The sequence below is a fragment of the Pyricularia pennisetigena genome, chromosome 1 (genome assembly GCF_004337985.1).
Source record: "Pyricularia pennisetigena strain Br36 chromosome 1, whole genome shotgun sequence".
Classification (NCBI taxonomy): domain Eukaryota; kingdom Fungi; phylum Ascomycota; class Sordariomycetes; order Magnaporthales; family Pyriculariaceae; genus Pyricularia; species Pyricularia pennisetigena.
In genome coordinates this window covers 2,344,631-2,364,088 of record NC_043740.1, presented here as the reverse complement: position 1 = coordinate 2,364,088, position 19,458 = coordinate 2,344,631, and the positions used below count along the sequence as shown (strand labels likewise).

Below are 19,458 nucleotides of genomic sequence, written 5' to 3'. Positions count from 1 at the left end.
TTTTCTCTCTGCCTGTGATCAAGAGTCAGACAGCAGCCTCAAAGTTCAGCAATTATATTTTGGCCACACAGAATCAGACCCATTTGACAAGTTGTCTGTGTTGTTCGACTCTCATGTCGATGCAAAACAAAAAAACAAAAAAATCCGGTCTGCTGGTCTAATGCTTTTCGCTTGATGCTGATCTGTGTATCACCCGCTGTGCCGTTGGTGTTTTCAACTTGACAGAGTGCACACCTCCACACCCTTCCTCTTTGGCTAGTCTGGGTCCACACCAGACCGTCCAATCCCACACCACAACCATGCTATCCCCTGACACCTGCGGCTGTGGCTTCCCACTCAAAAATCCAACCCTCGGAATTATCGCCAGTTCCCGGTTTGACCAAGCGAAAACTTGCATACAGCAACTTTGACATCAGTCATAATCTTCTGTGATCACAAAACAGTCGGGATAATAACATCCAGGGTATTTCGAGATAACGCTACAATTGCCATCGCCTGCAGCATGATGACATCTTCTTCATTTCATCATTTGTGGATTCTCTCGGGTCGCACTTGATGCCATTGCATCAAATTTTGCGGATATGCATCCATCTTGTCCGAACTCGTCTTTGCTCGTCGGAAATAATTGTGATGCTTGTGCGGTCGGTTTGAGTGGGGCTATTGCCCGCCATCAGCTAAGGTTTGGTTTCGCCTCGACGAGCTTCCAATTGGGGCGACGAATCGTCCAAAACAGAACATTATGCCAAACCTAATATTTTGCACATTCTCAATTATCGCGTTCTGCCACTTTTTACAATAAAATGACGACGGTTCAGGATCTTAATCCTAATTGAAAGCAGGGCTGGTCATCATTTCTATCAGACGACCCAATCTATGTGGCAGACATAAAAAAAAAGTAACATTCCTTTCGTAGGGCTCATAAAACAAAAAGAACCATCCCTGCCCATGCCAAAGGAGAAGGAAAGGCAGCCAAAAAAAAGCACTTTTTAGCTCTTGAGGAGAACAGACAAGAGACATGGGAATAAAAAAAAAAGAGAGACGAGTTAAAAACAAACCCATTACACAGCACCGGCCGCCAACATCTTCTTGCGAAGGTAGTTCTTGTACTCGCCTATCGTGCCGTCCCAAGGCTTGATGGTCTTGTTCTCGCACACCAGAATCTGCTTCGCAATCTTGTCAAGCAACCTAAGGTGGGAATCAACGTCATTAGTATTCCATTCAAACGTAACAAAAAGATATTAAGCAACGGCAGAAATATATAACTTACCTGAAATCGTGACTGACGACAACAACACCACCGCTAAAGGCGTTGATGGCATCTGCCAAACTGTCGATCGTTGGGATATCCAGACCGTTTGTGGGCTCGTCCAAAAGCAACATGTTGGGGCTCTCGATGGCCAGCAGCGCAAACACGATTCTGCTCTTCTGACCGTCCGACAAGGTGCCAATAAGGGAAGTCTGAGCCTCACCAGTAAGACCGTAGCGGCCGAGCTGCTGACGCCAGTACTGGTAGTCCTGAGACTTGGAGGAGTATTTGTCACGCACAAAGTCGAGTGCAGACTTGGTCAGGTCGAGCTGCTCAGCCGAGTGCTGCGAGTAGAGACCCATCTTCAAGTGGGTGTGCCTGGTGACGGCACCTTCACGGGGAGACAGCTTGCCCGTCATGAGGCGCAGCAGCGTTGACTTGCCGACACCGTTGGGGCCCACCAGTGCTGTCCTCGAGTCCATGTCGAAACCGAGATCGAGGTTCTTGTAGAGATCGTCCTTGGCCTCGCCCGAGTAGGCAAAAGAGACGTTGTCGAATGACAGGACTGGAGGGGGCAGCTTCTCGACGTCGGCGAAACGGAAAGTGAATACCTTGTCCTGGTGGACGGGCTGGATGAAGCCATCGGCCTCCATCTTGTCCAGAATCTTCTGCCTCGACTTGGCCTGCCTGACCAAGTTGGCGTATGTACCGGCACTGGCGATGAACTTCTTGATGTGAGCAATTTCCTCCTGCTGCTTGTGGTAGGCCTTCATCTGGTTGGTCTCCTGCTCGGACCTCGTCTTGATGTACGAGTCGTAGTTACCACCGTAGTAGATCAACTGCCTCATGCGCATGTCGATCATGTTGGTGCAGACACCGTTCAAGAAATCCATGGAGTGAGAGACGAGCACAAGTGTCCTGTCCCACTTCTTGAGGTACTCCTCGAGCCACACACAGGCCTCCAGATCCAAATGTGCGGTAGGGTCGTCGAGAAGTAGGAGCGAAGGTCGGACGAACAAAGCCTTGCCCAGAGCAACACGCATCCTCCAGCCACCGGACATGTCCTTTGTCTTCTTGTTGATAGTTTGCTTGTTGAAGCCGAGACCGGTAAGAATAAGAGATGCACGGGTTGAGAAGGTGGAAGGGTCCATCTTGTCCATGTGCTGTTGGAAAAAAAAAAAAAAAGGTCAGTCAGCCACTAATCTTGAGTATATGGACATCTTTCGACCGTCGACCATCGACCTGTTTTGTGACTTACCTCGTAAAGGTCCATGAGGACGGGGCTCTCTGGGCCCTCCTCCTCCAACAGCTTCTCGGCCAGCGCATCGAGACGCTTCATCTCGTTCTCGGCCTCAGTCACGACCCATTCGAGGGCGCCGAGCTCAGTTGGCGGTGCACCCTCGTTGAGAAGGTAGATATCGACATGCTCCGGGATGGGGTACTCGCGCGCGGCGATGGCCTTGAGTATGGTACTCTTTCCGCATCCGTTCTCTCCCAACAGGCCGTACCGGCGACCAAAGTTGAGCTCGAGGGTGGTGTCGGTGATGAGGACGCGACCGTGGAACACCAGACTGGCGCTGGTGATCTTGACATCCTTGCTCTGTTCGAGGGAGGCCAGGACACCAGTGGTGACTCTGTCGGACAGACCATGCTTGTCCATCTGGTCTGCCAGGCGCTTGACCTCGTCGGCCTTGTCGGCGCCTGTCGCGGGCTCGTCGCTCACGATGGGGTTTCCATTGGCATCGAGTTCGGGCTCATCGCCGTTGACGGAGCCGGTGGCGCTAGCGACCTTAGAGCCGGCCTTGGACCCCGCCTTGGAGCGAGAGGCAACCGTCTTCTTGGGCTCCTTGCCCTCGGCAGCCTTCTTGGCGAGTCTCTTTTCCTTTGACGAAGACACCATTTTTGGCTGATTATGCTCGATTGAAAAGAGTCCAAGAGAAGTGCTCAGGAACTATCTGGGTCTTTCCTAGATGGAGCCAGAATCGATAATGGACACAAAAGAAAAAAAAAAAAGAAGAAAAAAAAAAGGGAAACGGCAGGGAAAGGAAAGGATGAGAGGAATTACGGTTGAATGGACGGAGCCCTGCCCAGTATTGACGTGTTGTAGGTGGGGGATTATTTTACTCGCTTCTTAGAGGATGGAGGGGTCAAATTTCCTCAAATTTTCAGAGAACAGGCTGTGCTGCCCAACCCGATAAGCGAACGATAGCAGTCTGGTGGGTCTTGGGTGCAAGAAATTATTGCTATTGTCCCGAGTTGTGGCGAATCATGGATGTGGAATATTTTTAATTTTTTTTCACCACCTTACCCACCTCTCCAGCAAAGATGTTTCGTCAGGGCTGAAGTATGTTCGACTAAGTTGTAACGTAACCACCTCACTGGGCCTAAACACCAAACGCGTTCTTTTTATGCGACTTCTTATTTTGAATCTGTGGATATCACTCCAAACATTGGTCACAGCTCACCTCACTTCTGGCAGGCTTTCTTTTGTTTGTGAATCTGGTGGAACGCGAAGTGACGTCAGCTTGGGAGTGACTCCCCGCAAACCCACTGGATACAGTATGGATTTGTACTTGGCATTAGTGATGAAGATGCCAGGGGTTCTTTGTTATACCTCAGAAGCCCTACGGAATTCAACAGCCACGGGGCTGGAATGCAGTACGGCATTCACATCAGTTAGACGATGCCCATGGCATTGAGTGATATACACCGGGCGTTTTAGTTGGGATGTTGAATGGCCAAACTAGGTTTTTTTTTTTTTCTCTTTTTTTTTTCTCTTTTTTTTTTTTTTTTTTTTTTTTTTCTTTTTTTTTTTTTTTTTTTTTTTTTTTTTTTTTTTTTTTTTCTCTTTTTTTTTTTTTTTTTTTTTCTTCAACATTCTGCCCATGACATTCATCCGACTGACAATAGGTGTGCCCCCTGCCATCCGAAGCGTTACTATACCAGACATACAATTTATCATTATTGGAGCGTCTATCTAATGCTGCTCTCCGTGACAACCGTGTCGGAAACAGCAGCCTGTGAACTAGAATGTTGGCTTGGTAACCTTGACATCTTGGTTAGGTCCGCGTCACTACCGGCACGCTCGTGCGACTTGGGCTCTTCAACACTGCCCGGTCTCTTCTTCGCGCCCGACACGCCGCCTCGCGGGCCCATGCCCTCCAGCGACATCCACTGCGCCTGTCTTTCGCCTCTCTCCGCACGCAGCCTCTCGGCCTCGTCTGGCTCGTACTCGGGCCCAGAAGCTCCCCATGGATCGGCGTAGTGCGTTCCTTTCCGCCGTGGTACAGGCTTCCTCCGTGGCCGGCCGCCATCGGTGCCGCTATTGTATCTTTGATGTCGGCCTGGCGTCGCTGCTGCGGGAGAAGCTGATGGAGATTGTACCGGTGAGATGTTTTGACCCGCCGGCATTCCTGCGGCGATAGGTGACGTATAATCTCGGAACCCATCTGCCGTCAAGGCCGTTGCGGGCGCCATGGTGTCCGGGGATAACGCATCGGCTGTAGCGACATGTGGTCGTGGAGTCCACGGCGGCGCAGCACGGCGGTTCACTTCTGTGTTCAACGTTGGCAGCACAGGTTGACTTCTGCTCGGAGAGTCAGATGTGTTTGGAGACGATATTGGTGCCGTCGCTGTCCGAACTGACCCGGCGTCAGTGCTGAGTGGTGGCAGTGCAGTTTGCGTCATTCTCTGGAAAGCAGCACTGCCTTGGTTGTTCATCTCGACATCACGGGCATCAGCTGCGTGCGTTGGTCGTGGGGCGCGCCGCCCGGGCAGAACGACGACGGGTTCCCCGGTAATCAGGTACATTATTCTGGGTGTTGACCCAGGAAAGGCATTATCGACGCAACCACGTATGGAAAGTGTAAAGTGGAAGAGACTGTTCCCCAACACATCTCTCGAGTTAGGCTTGATGTCACTAAACGAGGGGCCGTTGAGAGTACTGACCTTGACAATGCGGTTAGGGGCATCGCCGCCTGATAATATTCATACGATCCATAATTGTGAAGGAATAGAATAAATATTTGGTACCCAACAGCAGTCAGGCCAAGCAAGAATATGAACGCGTCAAGGAATATATGGGCTTTGGCGGGTATTCCACGGCCTTTTCGGCAACACATGGTAATAAACTCGGCACTATTCCAGCTCATGATCGCCGCAGCCTTGTGGGATACGTCAAGTTAGCCAAGTCCCTCTCTCTCGTGAGCATTGCCATATAACCGACCGGACTGGCAACCTTTGGCACGAATACTTACAAGCACATATTGGATAATATCGTTGATAAATGACCATATATCCGGATAGAGAATACTCATCGAGGGTTGCCGGTAAATTTGCACCGGAACCATGGCCGCAGCAAAACAGGTGGTCGATACCCTCATAACAACCTTTGCTATGTACCATCTGTCGATGATTGGCTTATCGAGAGCCTCCAGTTCTTCACGAGGCAGCCGTGAGCGGGGGTCCATCCCCGGATCCGTCTGTTTGTTCGCATCAGCAGTGGACAACCGCGCCGACAGCTGCGGCCTTGTAAGTGTTGTTGTTGCCGGGGCCAAGCTGCTGCATCGCAGGTCAGTGTTGTTACCCGCTGCGTTCTCCGGGGACGGTAACACAGGAGCCGGGGTCTGCAACCTCGTGATCGCTCTCATTGTGTTTCTCATGGTGGGCCCGACGCGATTGGCGTGTCTCTTGGGCCTATGACGGAGAATTGACGGATACTCCTACTGCTAATTTCATGCCGGGCCTTATTTCGGGCTCGACGGTGAAATTCGCGACGCAGTTTGTGGCACGTGAGCCATCCACGGTCTGTGAACGCGACTGAGAGTGCAATGAGGAGGGGGAGAGGGCTCCGTCCGGTAGAGACGACCAAAACTCGCCCACCGGGTCCGGCTGGCTCCGTCAACAAAGCTGAACTTCCAAGAGGCCGCCTCCAGGAAAGGCTGCTAAAAGTCGACAACCACTGGCGGCGTGGCATGCGCTGCGTCAGCAATTGCTACTTGTGATAGCAGTGTGAACAATGAGACGACAGCCAGTCGCACCGGTACTTGCATCGGAACAGAGAAAAACGTACAAAGTACAGACAGCAGATTGGTCAGGCTGCGGACGGGGCATGTGCATGTCGAGAGGATCGAACTTGCGGTTCCAGGCAGCAGTTTAAAATGCTTGGCGAACAGGGGGCTGGTTGAATGGATCTGAACATAATCAAGCTTGTGTTTTCCTCTTTTTTTTTTTTTTTTTTTTTTTTTCTCCTCTTTGACAACGCGCAGGACATGCCATCTTTAAGCGACTAACTGCATTCAAGCTTGCTCCTGTGCCTAGGGAAATACACTGCGCGCGCTCAGGTCGGTGCAAATACCACAGCGGCAACTTTCACGATGGGCCCACATGTGCATTTTGCAAAGTCACAGCAACAAGCAACAAACCACGAACATCTCTGCTATTAATTCGGCTAATCCAACATGATGCCACTGCTTCATATGTTACGGATGAAATTGGACATATGGAATATATAATCAATAAAGGAGGGAATGGCCACCAAGCCAAAACCTAACGAATCCAACATCTCCACCTGAGAAGAGAAGGCTGTATAGATAACAGAAAAAAGGCCGATCAAGGAGCGTCGAGAATCTCAAAGTGAAAACCCACGTTAGACTGCTTTCAAGAAGATAAATGGAGAAAAAACAGCCAACTTATTACCAATAGCACAATCCCACCAAAATCTATCCCTTTCGCATAGGCTTCCTCCCCCTTCCTTTGGACCCCACGCCCAACAACTTCCCCCTTCAAAATCAATCGATCAGGCATCACAACCTCCCGCAAAGGCCCCTAGACGCGGGCAGCGTTCCGCTTGGCCCAGCGCTTATACCCGTATCCGGGGTACCCACCGTAGCCGGGCGGGCTCCAGGGGGTAGTCGTGGCGGCCTGCGAGGTCGAGGCCGAGGACCCGGGCGCGTAGCCGGTGGTGGCGGTGGCGGTAGTGGTAGTGGTCACGGCGTCGGAGCTGGTGCTGGTGGTGCTACCGATGGGCTCGGCAGCCGACGTCTGGGTCAGAAAGGTGCTCGGCGATGTGGTCGGGCTAGGTGAGTAGCCACCGCCGCCACTGCTGCTGCTGCTGCTCGATGCCGGGGGCTGCGACTGCGTGATAGTGACCGTGGTGGAATAGGCGGACGACTCGCTGCCAGTCGCAGTACTGCTGCTGCTGTCGCTGCTGCTAAGTGCGGACGAAGTGGCCGAGGAGATTGGCAGGGCCCCCGAGGTCTCCGATCCGCCTGTAGTAGTAGGAGAGCCGTAGCCACCGCCAGTTGTGGATGACGAACCTGATACGGTCGTCGAGGACTCGCTAGAGGAGGAGGTGGTGGTGCTGCCTCCGTAGCTGGTGGTTGCAGTCGAGCTGGTTTCGGCCGTGGACGAAGTCAGGGTTCCCGCTGAGCTGGTGCTGTATGCACTGCTGCTGGTGCCAGGTGAAGTGGCAGCCGTCGACGAAGTCTCACTTTCGGTAGAGCTGGTACCGTACATGGAGGACGAGCTGCCAGTGCTTGTTGTGGCACCGGTCTCAGTGGCCGAGGTGCTGGAGCTGGCGGGGCCGGTTGTGATGCCGGTGCTGGTGGTGCGCTTAGTGCACTTAGTCTTGGTGGACGTCAGGTCCGTTGAGGACCCCGTGCTCACGGTGCCGTAAGTCGCCGAGGTAGCAGGCCCGGTCGAGGTTTCTGTGGTGGCGGTAGTCCCTGGTCCAGTTGAGGTTCCAGTTGAGGTTCCAGTGGTGCTTGTGCCGTAGGTTGCGGAAGTATCAGGGCCGGTGGGAACTTCTGTGCTGCTGGTGCCGTACGTAGCAGACGTCTCGGGACCGGTCGGGGTGCCAGTTGAGCTTGTGCCGTAGGTTGCAGAGGTTTCAGTACCGGTGGTGGATGCGGTGCTGCTTGAACCGTAGGTAGCCGAAGTGCCGGGGCCCGTGGCCGTGGTGCCATAGGTGGCCGAAGTCTCTGTGCCCGTAGTCGTGCCAGTGCTGCTGGTCTCGTACGAGCTGGAAGTGCTGGGAGTAGTCTCGGGGCTGGTCGAGGTGCCTCCGCTCTCAGTCGGCGACGTGGTCACATCGGTCGAACTGGCCGTCGTGCTGCCGGTCTCCTGGGTTGACGACGACGTCTTGGTGATGGTGCCAGTTGCAGTAATGGTGATGCGGGTGGTGATGTCAGTTGAGCTGATGCCGTACGTCGATGAAGTTTCAGAAGTCGCCGGCGAGGTTCCAGAAGTCTCAGTGGTGCCGGGGATTGTCTCGCTCGTTTCTGTAGAGGACGTGACTGACGTGGCGATTGTCGAGCTGTAAGAGGGCGAAATAGGCAGGTTTGAGCTCACGGTGATGTCAGAGCTACTCGAAGCCGTGCTCTGGGATGAGGTTGAAGGGACTTCACTGCTGGAAGATCCAGATTGGCAACCGTATCCGTAGCAGCTGGTCACGGGTGGTGCTGTTGTGCTGCTTCCCGGCGGGCTGGAGATGCTTGTGCTCACTGGTGGAGGCAGAGTTGTCGAGGATCCGTAGCTGCTTGAGGAAGCCTCGGTTGTCGGGGGTGAGGTCTCGCTGGTCTCAGGAGGCGAGGTCGAGGACCTGGACGACGAGACATTGCTCGTGGCAGAGGTCTCAGTCGTCCCTGGAGTCATGCTGGAGCCTGAGCTCTCAGAGCCAGTTGACGACGGCGGAGGTCCATACGAGCCGCTGGAGGTGGGCGGGACGCTGCTGGATCCTGGAGGGCCACTGGTCTCGGGAGGCGATGTGGCCGTGGTCTCCGGCGGCTGCGACTCAGAAGAGGTCGGAGGCCCGTAGGTGGTAGAGGAGCTCACTGGAGGGACCGAGGTGGTGCCAGGCGGGGACGTCTCGGTAGTCTCCGGCGGTGCGGTGCTGTAGCTCGACGAGATGGACTGACTAATTGCATCAGTACGAGAAGTCTCGATGGTGCTACCCGGAGTCGTGGTGCCAGACGGCGGAAGCGTCGGGGTCTCGCTATCAGACGACTGAGTCGAGGTCGGGGGGCCTGGGACGCACGTCGAGGCGCACGCCGTCACCGTGATGGTCGAAATTGGAGGACACCCCGTCGGGCATCCAGCCGTCACGGTCACGGTGGTAGTCACGGTGCCATAGTTGTAGCCCTGGGGCACAGCGTGTACCAGGCCGGAGCTGTGTTTTTTAGTGAAAGAATATCTGTGGTCAGCGAGAGACCCTGGTCGTCTTCGGCTCGTCCGGGCGCTTGTTGATGCTTGTGTATGGCGTACTTGTGGTTGGCAGCACATGTAATTGGGAGGGACAAGCTTATCCTACCCCCGACACATGGTTCACCACCAGCACATAGGAAAATCAAGACAAGAGGAGAAAACATGAAGCAGGAGGTAGAGGAAAGGTTGGAACATACCCCAAGCCCATAAGGGCCATGCGAGTGAGACCGTGCATGTTGGCTGCGAGACCAGGTGTGGGCGATGAATAAATGAGTGTTATAAGAGAGCACAGGAAGGACAAGCAGTAAGACTTTCCTGCGGACAAACACCTCTGGCGGACCCCTCGATGAGATTGACACTGGCCGGAGGGTTGGAGAGAAACTCAAAAGTATCAGGGTTCTCTGGTCCTGTCTCTAAAAGGAAGATGTGTTTTTTTTTTTTTTTTTGCCAGCAGAAGGGGAAATCCTGGGGGACTTTATAGCATCCGATGTTGCCTACTCGGATATGCCGACTCGGCTTTGTTAGACAGATATGGGCTCCCTTACACTCCCAGTACATTCACATGCCCTTCTCGAATAGATAGATACACACGCACCATACCTTGGTCATTTTGCGTGAACTGGTGGTTCCCGAACCAGCCACGCGAGGCCATGCATCTTTCGATCATGGCCACGCCCCTCCGTGTACACCTGCCCTGGCATCTGCAGGAAAAGCTCGCGTTGGACGACGTATTTTGGGCTTGCATGGAGAAATTGTCAGCCAGCCTCGAAGACGGGTACTTCCTGCTCGGTAGACCTATTACTGACATGCCTTGATGAGCCTGACCCCTATAGCGAACCTGTTGAAGAGCACATACGTGTCTTGGTCCGGACATTGGGCCTGGACTCGTCGGGATCTACGTCAGCTTTCAAAAGGAACCGGAAACGGGTAGCCACGCCTCGGGCTGCAGGGATTAATGCCGTCGAGAGGTTATCCCGCCGGAGGGCTATCATTAATCTTGATCTTGATTCCCGCCGCTTCCAGGCCTCTTCCGTGGGCTGAGGCCCCTTCCCTTGGTGGCTTCTGTACCCAGAAGGGTCGGTATGGAACAGGGTCACCTCATTTCTCATGGTTTTTTTGCCAGTACCTTCATTATCTGCGGTCACGTATTTGCTGGTTTTACAATGAGCAGAGCTGGGGAAAGGGAGAAAAAGAAACACTCATTACTAATGAACTGAAGAATGGCTCACCTCAAGTAATAATACACCGCAGAGAACGCACTCGACCAGCCGATCTGATCTCAAATGTCCACCGGTCTGACAAGCACAAGGCTTCCTCATGCCCAAACTCGGCCTGCCCATCTGAACCCCAGGTTGTATGCGGGTGGCACCCATCCATGGTCCGCAAACTGGTGAACCTGAAAGCAAGCTTTTATTCAATGTCGTGCCCGTGCAACCTCGAGGCCAGCATGGTGGTCAACGCAGAGGGCCTGCTTGTCCTGCCGTGAGAGTCAGGAAGCCGGCCAGTATACGGGACTGAGACGGCCGAGCTCACACCTTAGCCGCCCGTTGTTTGCTTGTCGCGCAAGACATGTGTCGACAATTTTGTCTCACCAAACCACCAAGATGGTTTATTGTGAGACCAAAAATCATGAGTCTATTGAGTTGAGTATGTCATGGCTTGCCCAGACCAGCGGTGATGCTGCAAGAAGACATCAACTATCCATTCCAAGGATTCTCCATCTTTTGTTAGCCCTAGAAGCCGGCATAGATTGACTAGAGGACGGAAACATGCCGTCTGCTTTACCTGGTTCGGATGTTACCTCATGAGCCGGCGGACAGACCAAGGTTCTCGTACCACCAGAATCAATGTTGTAGAAGCGTCTGTAACACAAGCTGAGTGCCTTGATTTACAGCATGCCGCTACCATAGTAGCCCCAGAAGCTGTTGGGGATTACTCTGTCGACATATTTACTGTCTGAACGGCTGTACACTGGTCTGCATGCCGGCCAGTACTGCCGTAGCTGAAGTTTTCATGAACTGATACGAGGCTGAGGCTGCAATGATGACCAACCTTTTTCAACCTATGGGGATGATCTTGGCTCATCGAGTCAAATCATAGCTGTTATGAGGAGGGGATTAGTCAAAAGCAGGCAAACACCATTCTTCTCAGCCAGGTAACACCGATCCTTTACTTTATGGCTGTTCAGCTTTGACTGTACCTGCAGTGGCTGGGCTGCGAGTATCCGTGAGGGGAAAGGGAAGGGCAAAAAAGAGCCTGCAACAACCCTAGCACGAAGCATTGCCAATTTCCCGGCGTTGCAGACATATTGGCAGTGCCCACTATATCTGTTCTGCTCTGTATGCCCCCGAAGCATTCTGAGAGCAATCAATAGTTTCGAATGGACGCCGCTTGCGTTTGTGATTAGCAAGTGCAGCAGTTGCTCAAAACATGCGGCCCAAATTGAGAAGTTAATTGTTGATCATTTCGTGTACAGCTTCAACTCTGTGCGAGTGACGATGGTGGTTGAAATGCATGATGGCATTAGCTGCCGTTGACGTTATGATGGCATATTGGATTTGTTCGCCTGCTGTATCTGTGACAAAATACCTCCTGTTGCTCGCCGAATTCCGGACAAATGTTTCCAGGCCAGAAGCACGGAAAAAAGAAATTGATCATATATTGTATGTAAAATCGGCAACAGTTGTTTTGTGGAAATTCCTGCTGATAGTCCGTCCGCTCACTTGGAGATGTCCTCTCCCCGAGACTTTCCAACGGGAAGCCAAGCTAAAAACAAAGGTCGAGACTTTGTACTACAGTAGGCTGAATCTTCTTCACTTCTGCAGCTGGTTAGGATCTGGCCTGAATCTGGAGAAGTGAGACATGCTTTCCGAGTTTGGGCAACCCACCCTTTCGCAAGTACCTTGCTGTAGCACGCACTTACTCATCAAGAAAGGGTTGGCAGGGTTGTTGGCACATCTCCCAAGACCAGGTCGACCAACACGAGCAGCCGTGTCACAGTGGCGTCCTCAAGAGGGAAAGAAGGACTGGAGGGTTGGCAATCGTATTCTCCGCCACTCGCAACTAAGTAAGGTACTTAGCACTCTGAATTTACTATCGATTGCTGTTTGGCCCCTGAACTAGGTCTGACGCCACGAGTGGTCTCTGCAGAATCCTTTTGCTTCATCCTGTAGCCTACTTCATAGTGCACATTTCGGCGAAGATGGTCTGTCTCGAAAACTAATAATAAATTTCAGACATCTCATTTCATCACATCTGCCCATTTGTTGCCTCACGTCTTGAACACCCACAGTCTCCAACTACCATTGTCCTCACAAAAAAAGAAAAAGAAAAAGAAAAAAAAAGCCAACAAAACTGACGGTAAACTGTCCCGATCAAAAGCTGAACCTTACTACGAAAAGCAGCCCCGAAAAGGTTTGTTTGCTTTGCATTGATTGCAAGCATGAGAATAAGCCAACTTGGAACTTTTGGGCACAGCTTTCCAAGCTGACAGATGCAACACCAGAGATGGCCCCCTCTGTTTGCACGTCTGTCTCATTCATGATAACAGGTGCGCTGCGGTAATTTATGAACTTTCCTGCGCTCGCTCTCCGTATATTGGCTGGCCCTTTTAATGGCAAGCACGCGATCAAAGCCTATCCACTAAGTACATACCTGCCTTCCATTCAGTTCACAAATGCGAGAGCACTTGGTTGAAGTCTGGATATCTCCTGCAGGACTAAATGTGACTTAAATGTTGCTATTAGATTGCAATTGACATGCTCTTCTCGATGCTGTTCTCGATCTTTCTGCATCATCATTTGCGACAATAACAATTTCAAGAACTTCCCTCGCAACAAGCACGGAGATTACCACAAGCATCGCTATCACAACATCCATTTGCAACCACCATAACACACCAGCATTGTGGTCGAAATCCAAACGCCCTACATCCGCACCATCCTTCACCACCACAACACCCACCACGCCTCGGACCTGGTCCGGTCCGACTCCCTCGCTGACAATGCGCAGTACATGACGGCGGACGGAGTCGTGTAGGGGCAAAACATTGTGGCCGGCGTGCCGGAAAACCAGATTGGGCGCCATGGTGACGGACACGTTCTCCAATCCCGAGGTGCGCTACTACACGCGGTACGGCAGCGAGCCGGATCTCAACAACTTTTGCCGCTGGTGCCATTTTTCTCAACTAATCTGGATGTTGACGGCGGAATTTGGCCGCCCGCCCGTGGGCTGCTTTTCACGTCAAGGCGACCTAAAGAACGCACAGGGCCAGCCGCCGTACTTGACAGTGTGCAAACACTAGCTGCCAGGCCCGTAAATGGCTCTACAAAACAGCGCTAAACGGGTCGGTTCATGGCTGACTATTCTTTTGCGAACTCAAGTTTGACTATAACTTTGACTTTGTGGATAGTGAGGGTATTAATACTTGAGCTGACTGTAAGATAATCGCGATATTTGGGCTGATCTTTGGGCACAAAAGTATTGCCGGGAAACGGCGCTTGCCAAGAGAGAAGAATTGTTCCTCGGACGAAAGCCACTGAAGATGCTAGTAGGCTTGCGATGCAGCCCTCGAGGGCAGCTAGCACCGTAGCTGAAGCTTGACTCAAGGCTGGTTGTTAGTGGCCGTTTTACAACCAAAAAGGAGGCGGCCAGGACGAAATAAAATGCTGGCTTCGGATCGTAAAAACAAGCATTTGCGGGCGGCCTATCTAACCCCAAAACTTGAGCAACATTACTTTTGTTTACAGTAGTCGAGAACTAGCACATACAGAATATGTTAAAGGAAGCAATCGTTGACACTCTCTCAGCCCTGCGAAATTTTGTTCTCCAGCCGCACGTAAAAGACCCCTGAACCGTGCTTGCAGTCAGTCAGTAGGCAGACCAGGGACAGCTTCAACATCACAGCACTAGATGGTCTAAGTCCGTTTCAATTCTGTCATAAAACGAGCAGCGCTCAGATGCCTGCTTTCGGCTGCCCACTAGAGCAATTCCTGCATTGACAGCGGTGATCCGGAAGTTGCCATCAGGCCACAAGTGCTAGCTCAAGTACCGAGCCCAAGGACTAAAATAAGTAGTCAGGTAGCGAGGATTTTTGATCCAAATAACATCTGAGCGCGTCAAAATGAGTGTCAAACCTGCCTCGCATTCAATTTGGACTGACCTAAAATCCAGGGTCGATCAGCTAGCTGATAAGCGCACAAACAGAGCTCCGTCTTGATCAAAGAAAGTTGACGGAGCCTGGATTCCTCTCCCTCAGCCGTTTCCACCCCAAAAAGTCAGCTGTTAACGACGTTGCTAATTGCAAACATCCGTCCCTGAACCCGCCAGATAAACGCTATGTCCCCGCGGACCGCCGAAATCTGGATCGCTCAGCTGGATGTTAGGCCCGTTACAGAAAGCGATACTATCACGCTTTTTGCCGGAGATGGGTTTTGCTGATCGAGCTTCTATCGGAGGATCTGGAATGGTGTCTTGGCAAGAAGCTTGGAAAACGAGTATAAGACAACGGTAGAAGACTTGGCGATTTCTTGAAAGCTTCCATTGTTCATCATCCCAACCAACTACCAGTCACTCTTTATTATTCCTCAACGGCACACCAAAGCCTCCATAACCGATATTCTTAGTCTATAATTCTACTTCACTCGTTTCTGACTCCCTTTTAAAAAGTAATAAAAATGCGTCCCGTTCTCATCTCTCTGTTCCTCACGGCCACTGCCGTTTTGGCCCAGAACTGCGGCCCCAAGTACAAGAACAAGGTCTGCGCCGCTGGGAGCTGCTGCAGCCAGTATGGATGGGTGAGTAGCTGCCATCACTCTCTTGATGGCACAGTCCTGAGTTTCTACAAGTCCTTTCGTCAACCTTGCTTCCCACTAACTCGTCCTTCCGAATGCCCTTAGTGCGACACCACCGCCGCCCACTGCGACCCGGCCTCGTGCAAGCCCGAATTCTCGGGTCAGGGATCCAGCTGCAAGGTAAGAAGAGGAAAGGAGATAACATAGATACTGGCTATGATTGGAAAGACACGACACTAAATGTGAACCAAAAAAAAAAAACGAATAGGCCAGGTCCAACAACCCCACGACTCTGGTGACGGCTTCCAGGACTTCATCTGCTGCGGCCACTGCGACTTCGTCAACCACTTCAAACTCGGGGTCTCAGACGGGGTTCATGATGGAGGTCCCACATATCGACGTCTGCGGCAGGAACTCGGACGGCATTACCTGCCCCGGCGCCGGAACCAATGGATACTTCTACCGCTGCTGCAGCTCGGCAGGACACTGCGGTGAGTACTACCAGCCATGAGGTGGGATTTCATAGGGAAATCGAGACGGCAATATACTGACAGATGCATGGATTCTTGGTTAAACAGGCCCTAAAAACGATGTAAGCAGCTCTCGTCCACACCCTGTTTTCACTCCATCTCGACCTTGTTCTTTTCCCAGAACGAGAGGAGATATACCAGATTGTAAGAACGAGCTGGTGAGCTGAGAAGCTGACACCACCCCCCCAAAAATGCAGATCCAAGACGAGGCCATGTACTGCGGCACAGGCTGCCAGGCCGGCTTCGGCAACTGCCTGCTCGGCATGGCCAAGCCGCCCATGCCAGCCAGCGCTCCCGGCATTGCGCAGGGCGGCGAGACTTGCGGTCCGATCGTGAACAAGAAGTGCGCTCCTGGGCTTTGCTGCAGCGGCAGCAACTTCTGCGGTAAGTGTTTTTTTTTTTTTTTTCTTACTCAACGTGAACCTGTATCCTGAATCCCGTTGATGCTTGCACCCTACCAATTTTTGATGGCGAATGTAAACAAAACAGAGAGCAAAGCTAACATTTTACACCTTTCTAACTCCCTAGGCACTGGCGAGGACTTCTGCGGTGCCGACAACTGGTGCCAGAAGAACTGGGGACGCTGCGACTAAGCCGGTGGTAGTGGACACCCTCCCTTCTGGGGAGGGGAAAAAAAGATGAATGAAGGAGGTTTTTCCAAAAAAAAAAGCACCAAGCTAAATAGGTATTGAATGACGATGCGGTAATAATCGTGTCCCTGGTGTTTAAAGTGAGAGGGTGGTATTCTGGCTTACGGAGTAAAATAATAGAGGTTGAAAAGAGGTTGATAGCACCGCCTGCATTATTTAAACTGCGGCATGATCATGGTGCTGCTTTAATATAATGCACTTCTTGACTTTTTGGCTTTGGTGCTACCTTTGAGGACATATTCATGGTGGTGGGAAAAAGTATAAGTGGGCTCACGTGATTAGACTTTGCTAGACACTTTTCCGAGCATAACACCCCCGCAATTTGCCGCTTCCCGAAGAAAGTGGCATATCCCATCTGGTCATGTCTGCAATCGAGTCCCTCTCTTTAAAATTCCAAATCAAAAAGGCCGGGGGTGGGTGAAGAAGCTCTAAGCGGGCTTTTTCGTCTCCCAAGACTAGCGTGACTCCGGGTGGTTACCATTATCTCAGTCAGGCCCTACAGCGTTGAATACCAAAGGCACGCGAAAAAAAAAGGGGATCATGGCGCCCAAATCATCCGTCGAGGAGTTTCAGGCTCTCCTCGCCGGCGTCATCAGCAGAAGCAAAGACGGCGGGCGTGGCCAGGGACGAATGTTGGCGATCCTCGGCGCAGGCCTCGCGGCACCGTCGGGTCTACCGACGATGCGAGGCCCCGGTGGTCTGTGGCAGCGGAAGACAGCGGCAGGCTCCGAGTCGACCAGCAAAATCGACCTGGAGATGGTATGGCTCTACTATGCGTGGCGGCACCACCTCGCTGCAGGGGCTTCACCCAACGCCGCGCACAAGGCCCTTGCACGCCTGGCGAGGCACTGCCATCATCAATCCTCATCATCCAGTGCAGCCGCCGCCCCGCCGACAAACAAAGGGGAACCAGCGGCTTCATCTCCGCCCAGCCTCGAGCTCATGTGCCTGAACCTGAGCCTGGATGACCTGCTCGTACGCGCGGGCTACCCACCCGAGTCCCTTCGCTCCGCCTTTGGCTCCAACATGGCGCTCGTCTGCTCCGACACGGCCGCATGCTCGGCCGTCCGGCGGACGAGCACCACAGACCGTCCCTGCCCCTCGCTCGTCTCAGAAGGCGACGAGCCCCCGCGCTGGCTCACTGACCCGACGCTCCCCGTACCGGATCTGGAACCCTCAAGGTTTCCACACTGCGCTGCCTGCGGAAAGCACCTCGTCCGGCCGTCGGTTCAGCCCAACCGCCAGGCGCTGGCCGACGTGGATGAGTTCGTGGCCAGGAAGCCCGCCGTCGACGTGGCGCTGGTCGTCGGGACGGCGGCCGTCCTGCCCCCGGCCCCGAGGTACCTGCACGAGACCATGAGACGAGGGGCGGTGGTTGTGGTGGTCAACCCGGACCCGTCCGTCGCCGAGGCGCTGCGGGACGAGGATTTCTTTTTTCAGGGGGATGCGGCCGAGATTCTCCCTCGTCTGTTCGACAAGGTCGTATCTTAATCTCGCACTAGCTGAGATTCCCCGGAGCAGAGAAAAAGGGGTTGAGCTAGTATAGCTCGGAAGTGTGTTTTACTGTCTCGAAAAGGAAGAAAAAGCCCTCAAGGTAGGTAGGCCGTTTGCTGTGCGTGCGCACACACCCCTTACCTACTGTCGAGCTTTCTTTCGTTTTCGTAATGATAAAATTTTTGTCGGGTCCGTTAGCTCATCCCAGAAGTTTAGTTTTGCAAGGAAGCTGGTCTAGACTTGCGGAATGGCATCCGGTATCTAACAATAAAATGGAATCAAACAAGACCCGACGTTGTTCGGAAATTAGCCCTTACCTACCCTGTCTTTCTGCTGCCTTGAGGTGGGGTTTGCTCTTGTCAGTGAGCGTTTCCCTCTGGCATCCCCCAAACCTAGAGAGAATTAAGCTTCCATCAAACTGATTCTTAATTTCTTACCCGAACTGCAGCGTACGACTCTCGTATTGTTTTGCCACACCTTGTTTCCCCTATTCGGCTTGTTCCGACGAAAATTCAAACTAGAAATACGATAAACATATTCTACTGATGTTTCCATAAACTAAATTGAGCCGCCAGTTTTGCCACATATATCAAATAAAATTTCCCCAAATAAGTGCGATTCTCGTTGGCGTCAAAAGACGGAAGCCTAGCCAACAGCCTGGCGGTTAGGGTCTAGCTCCTTAACGCAGACGGACGAAAACGGAGCCCTGTCTCTGAAATAGAAAAAAGAGAGGCCATTCCCACCGTTCCCGATTTCGCAAAAATCGAGGTTCGTCGGAATGCAATAACCCGATTGTAATGAGATAATGAGAACGCGCATGAAACTGCTGGTCTTCTTACGGGGGGGCTAGACAGCAAGAAAAAAAAAAAAAAAACCAGACCTAACGCGTCGGCACACCCCCCGTCACCCCCCCTCCTACCCATCGTCATTCTTGATCCTCTTTCCCTTCTGCCGTCCCCCACTCCATTCGCCGGCTTGACGTATGTGGCTAGGGGTATGTCGTCTTTAGGGAAAGGCATTCTTTATTTACTTATTTATCTTTTACTTGCTTACTTGATTAGGCCTAGGTTTCTTTTTCATATCTCCTTCGACCCTGCATCTGCCGTCAGACGGAATACGAGTGAAGACAGTGACTTGACGCGTAAAGGGTCGAAGTTGTTGGACATGCAGGGCACCACACACACACGCACGCACGCACACACGGTTAAGGCTTAGCAGGTCTTTTATCATAGACAAATATGGCTTTGTTGTAGCTGTTACAAAAAGGCTATGTTTGTGTGATGGTGGGAATGTGTAAATGGTGATGTTTTCATTGCGCACTCGATATATTTTTATCCCAATCGCGTCGCAATGCAGACAATAGTTTCCGAGAAAAGTCCCCCATCCCATCTGCAGGTGAATGACTGGTGTTGTACCTCTATCTGGAAACCAGAGCTGCACAAAATACCGTATTACCCAAAGCCAAGGCGACTGGACCTGATTCTCAAGTGGAATCGAAGCTCATTCAAAGAGCCCCCCCTGGGGCACCCCCATTGTGCCAGGGG

General features: G+C 52.3%; 8 protein-coding genes across 8 annotated transcripts; 3 read left to right on the top strand and 5 right to left on the bottom strand.

The window, feature by feature from the left end:
- Positions 1-157: 157 nt before the first annotated feature.
- PpBr36_07266 (uncharacterized protein) lies at positions 158-301 on the bottom strand (the record flags this gene model as incomplete). Its single annotated transcript, XM_029894404.1, has 1 exon — positions 158-301. One exon carries the CDS (start codon positions 299-301, stop codon positions 158-160), a length of 144 nt encoding a protein of 47 aa, XP_029748156.1.
- A 757-nt stretch (positions 302-1,058) lies between these two features.
- On the bottom strand, positions 1,059-3,146 carry PpBr36_07265 (uncharacterized protein; the record flags this gene model as incomplete). The annotated part of the gene is made up of 3 exons (XM_029894403.1): positions 1,059-1,185; positions 1,268-2,409; positions 2,505-3,146. The coding sequence occupies 3 exons, from the start codon at positions 3,144-3,146 to the stop codon at positions 1,059-1,061; spliced, it is 1,911 nt and encodes a 636-aa protein (XP_029748648.1).
- Positions 3,147-3,899: 753 nt separating this feature from the next.
- PpBr36_07264 (uncharacterized protein) lies at positions 3,900-4,511 on the top strand (the record flags this gene model as incomplete). Its single annotated transcript, XM_029894402.1, has 2 exons — positions 3,900-3,904; positions 4,310-4,511. The coding sequence occupies 2 exons, from the start codon at positions 3,900-3,902 to the stop codon at positions 4,509-4,511; spliced, it is 207 nt and encodes a 68-aa protein (XP_029748649.1).
- On the bottom strand, positions 4,220-5,907 carry PpBr36_07263 (uncharacterized protein; the record flags this gene model as incomplete). Its single annotated transcript, XM_029894401.1, has 3 exons — positions 4,220-5,126; positions 5,195-5,409; positions 5,503-5,907. The coding sequence occupies 3 exons, from the start codon at positions 5,905-5,907 to the stop codon at positions 4,220-4,222; spliced, it is 1,527 nt and encodes a 508-aa protein (XP_029748633.1).
- Positions 5,908-7,072: 1,165 nt separating this feature from the next.
- On the bottom strand, positions 7,073-9,683 carry PpBr36_07262 (uncharacterized protein; the record flags this gene model as incomplete). Its single annotated transcript, XM_029894400.1, has 2 exons — positions 7,073-9,413; positions 9,646-9,683. The coding sequence occupies 2 exons, from the start codon at positions 9,681-9,683 to the stop codon at positions 7,073-7,075; spliced, it is 2,379 nt and encodes a 792-aa protein (XP_029748634.1).
- Positions 9,684-13,113: 3,430 nt separating this feature from the next.
- On the bottom strand, positions 13,114-13,534 carry PpBr36_07261 (uncharacterized protein; the record flags this gene model as incomplete). The annotated part of the gene is made up of 2 exons (XM_029894399.1): positions 13,114-13,166; positions 13,348-13,534. 2 exons carry the CDS (start codon positions 13,532-13,534, stop codon positions 13,114-13,116), a joined length of 240 nt encoding a protein of 79 aa, XP_029748635.1.
- Positions 13,535-15,123: 1,589 nt separating this feature from the next.
- PpBr36_07260 (uncharacterized protein) lies at positions 15,124-16,363 on the top strand (the record flags this gene model as incomplete). The annotated part of the gene is made up of 6 exons (XM_029894398.1): positions 15,124-15,243; positions 15,346-15,420; positions 15,509-15,731; positions 15,819-15,832; positions 15,968-16,154; positions 16,299-16,363. The coding sequence occupies 6 exons, from the start codon at positions 15,124-15,126 to the stop codon at positions 16,361-16,363; spliced, it is 684 nt and encodes a 227-aa protein (XP_029748637.1).
- A 597-nt stretch (positions 16,364-16,960) lies between these two features.
- Positions 16,961-17,911, top strand: PpBr36_07259 (uncharacterized protein; the record flags this gene model as incomplete). The annotated part of the gene is made up of 1 exon (XM_029894397.1): positions 16,961-17,911. One exon carries the CDS (start codon positions 16,961-16,963, stop codon positions 17,909-17,911), a length of 951 nt encoding a protein of 316 aa, XP_029748718.1.
- Positions 17,912-19,458: the final 1,547 nt, after the last annotated feature.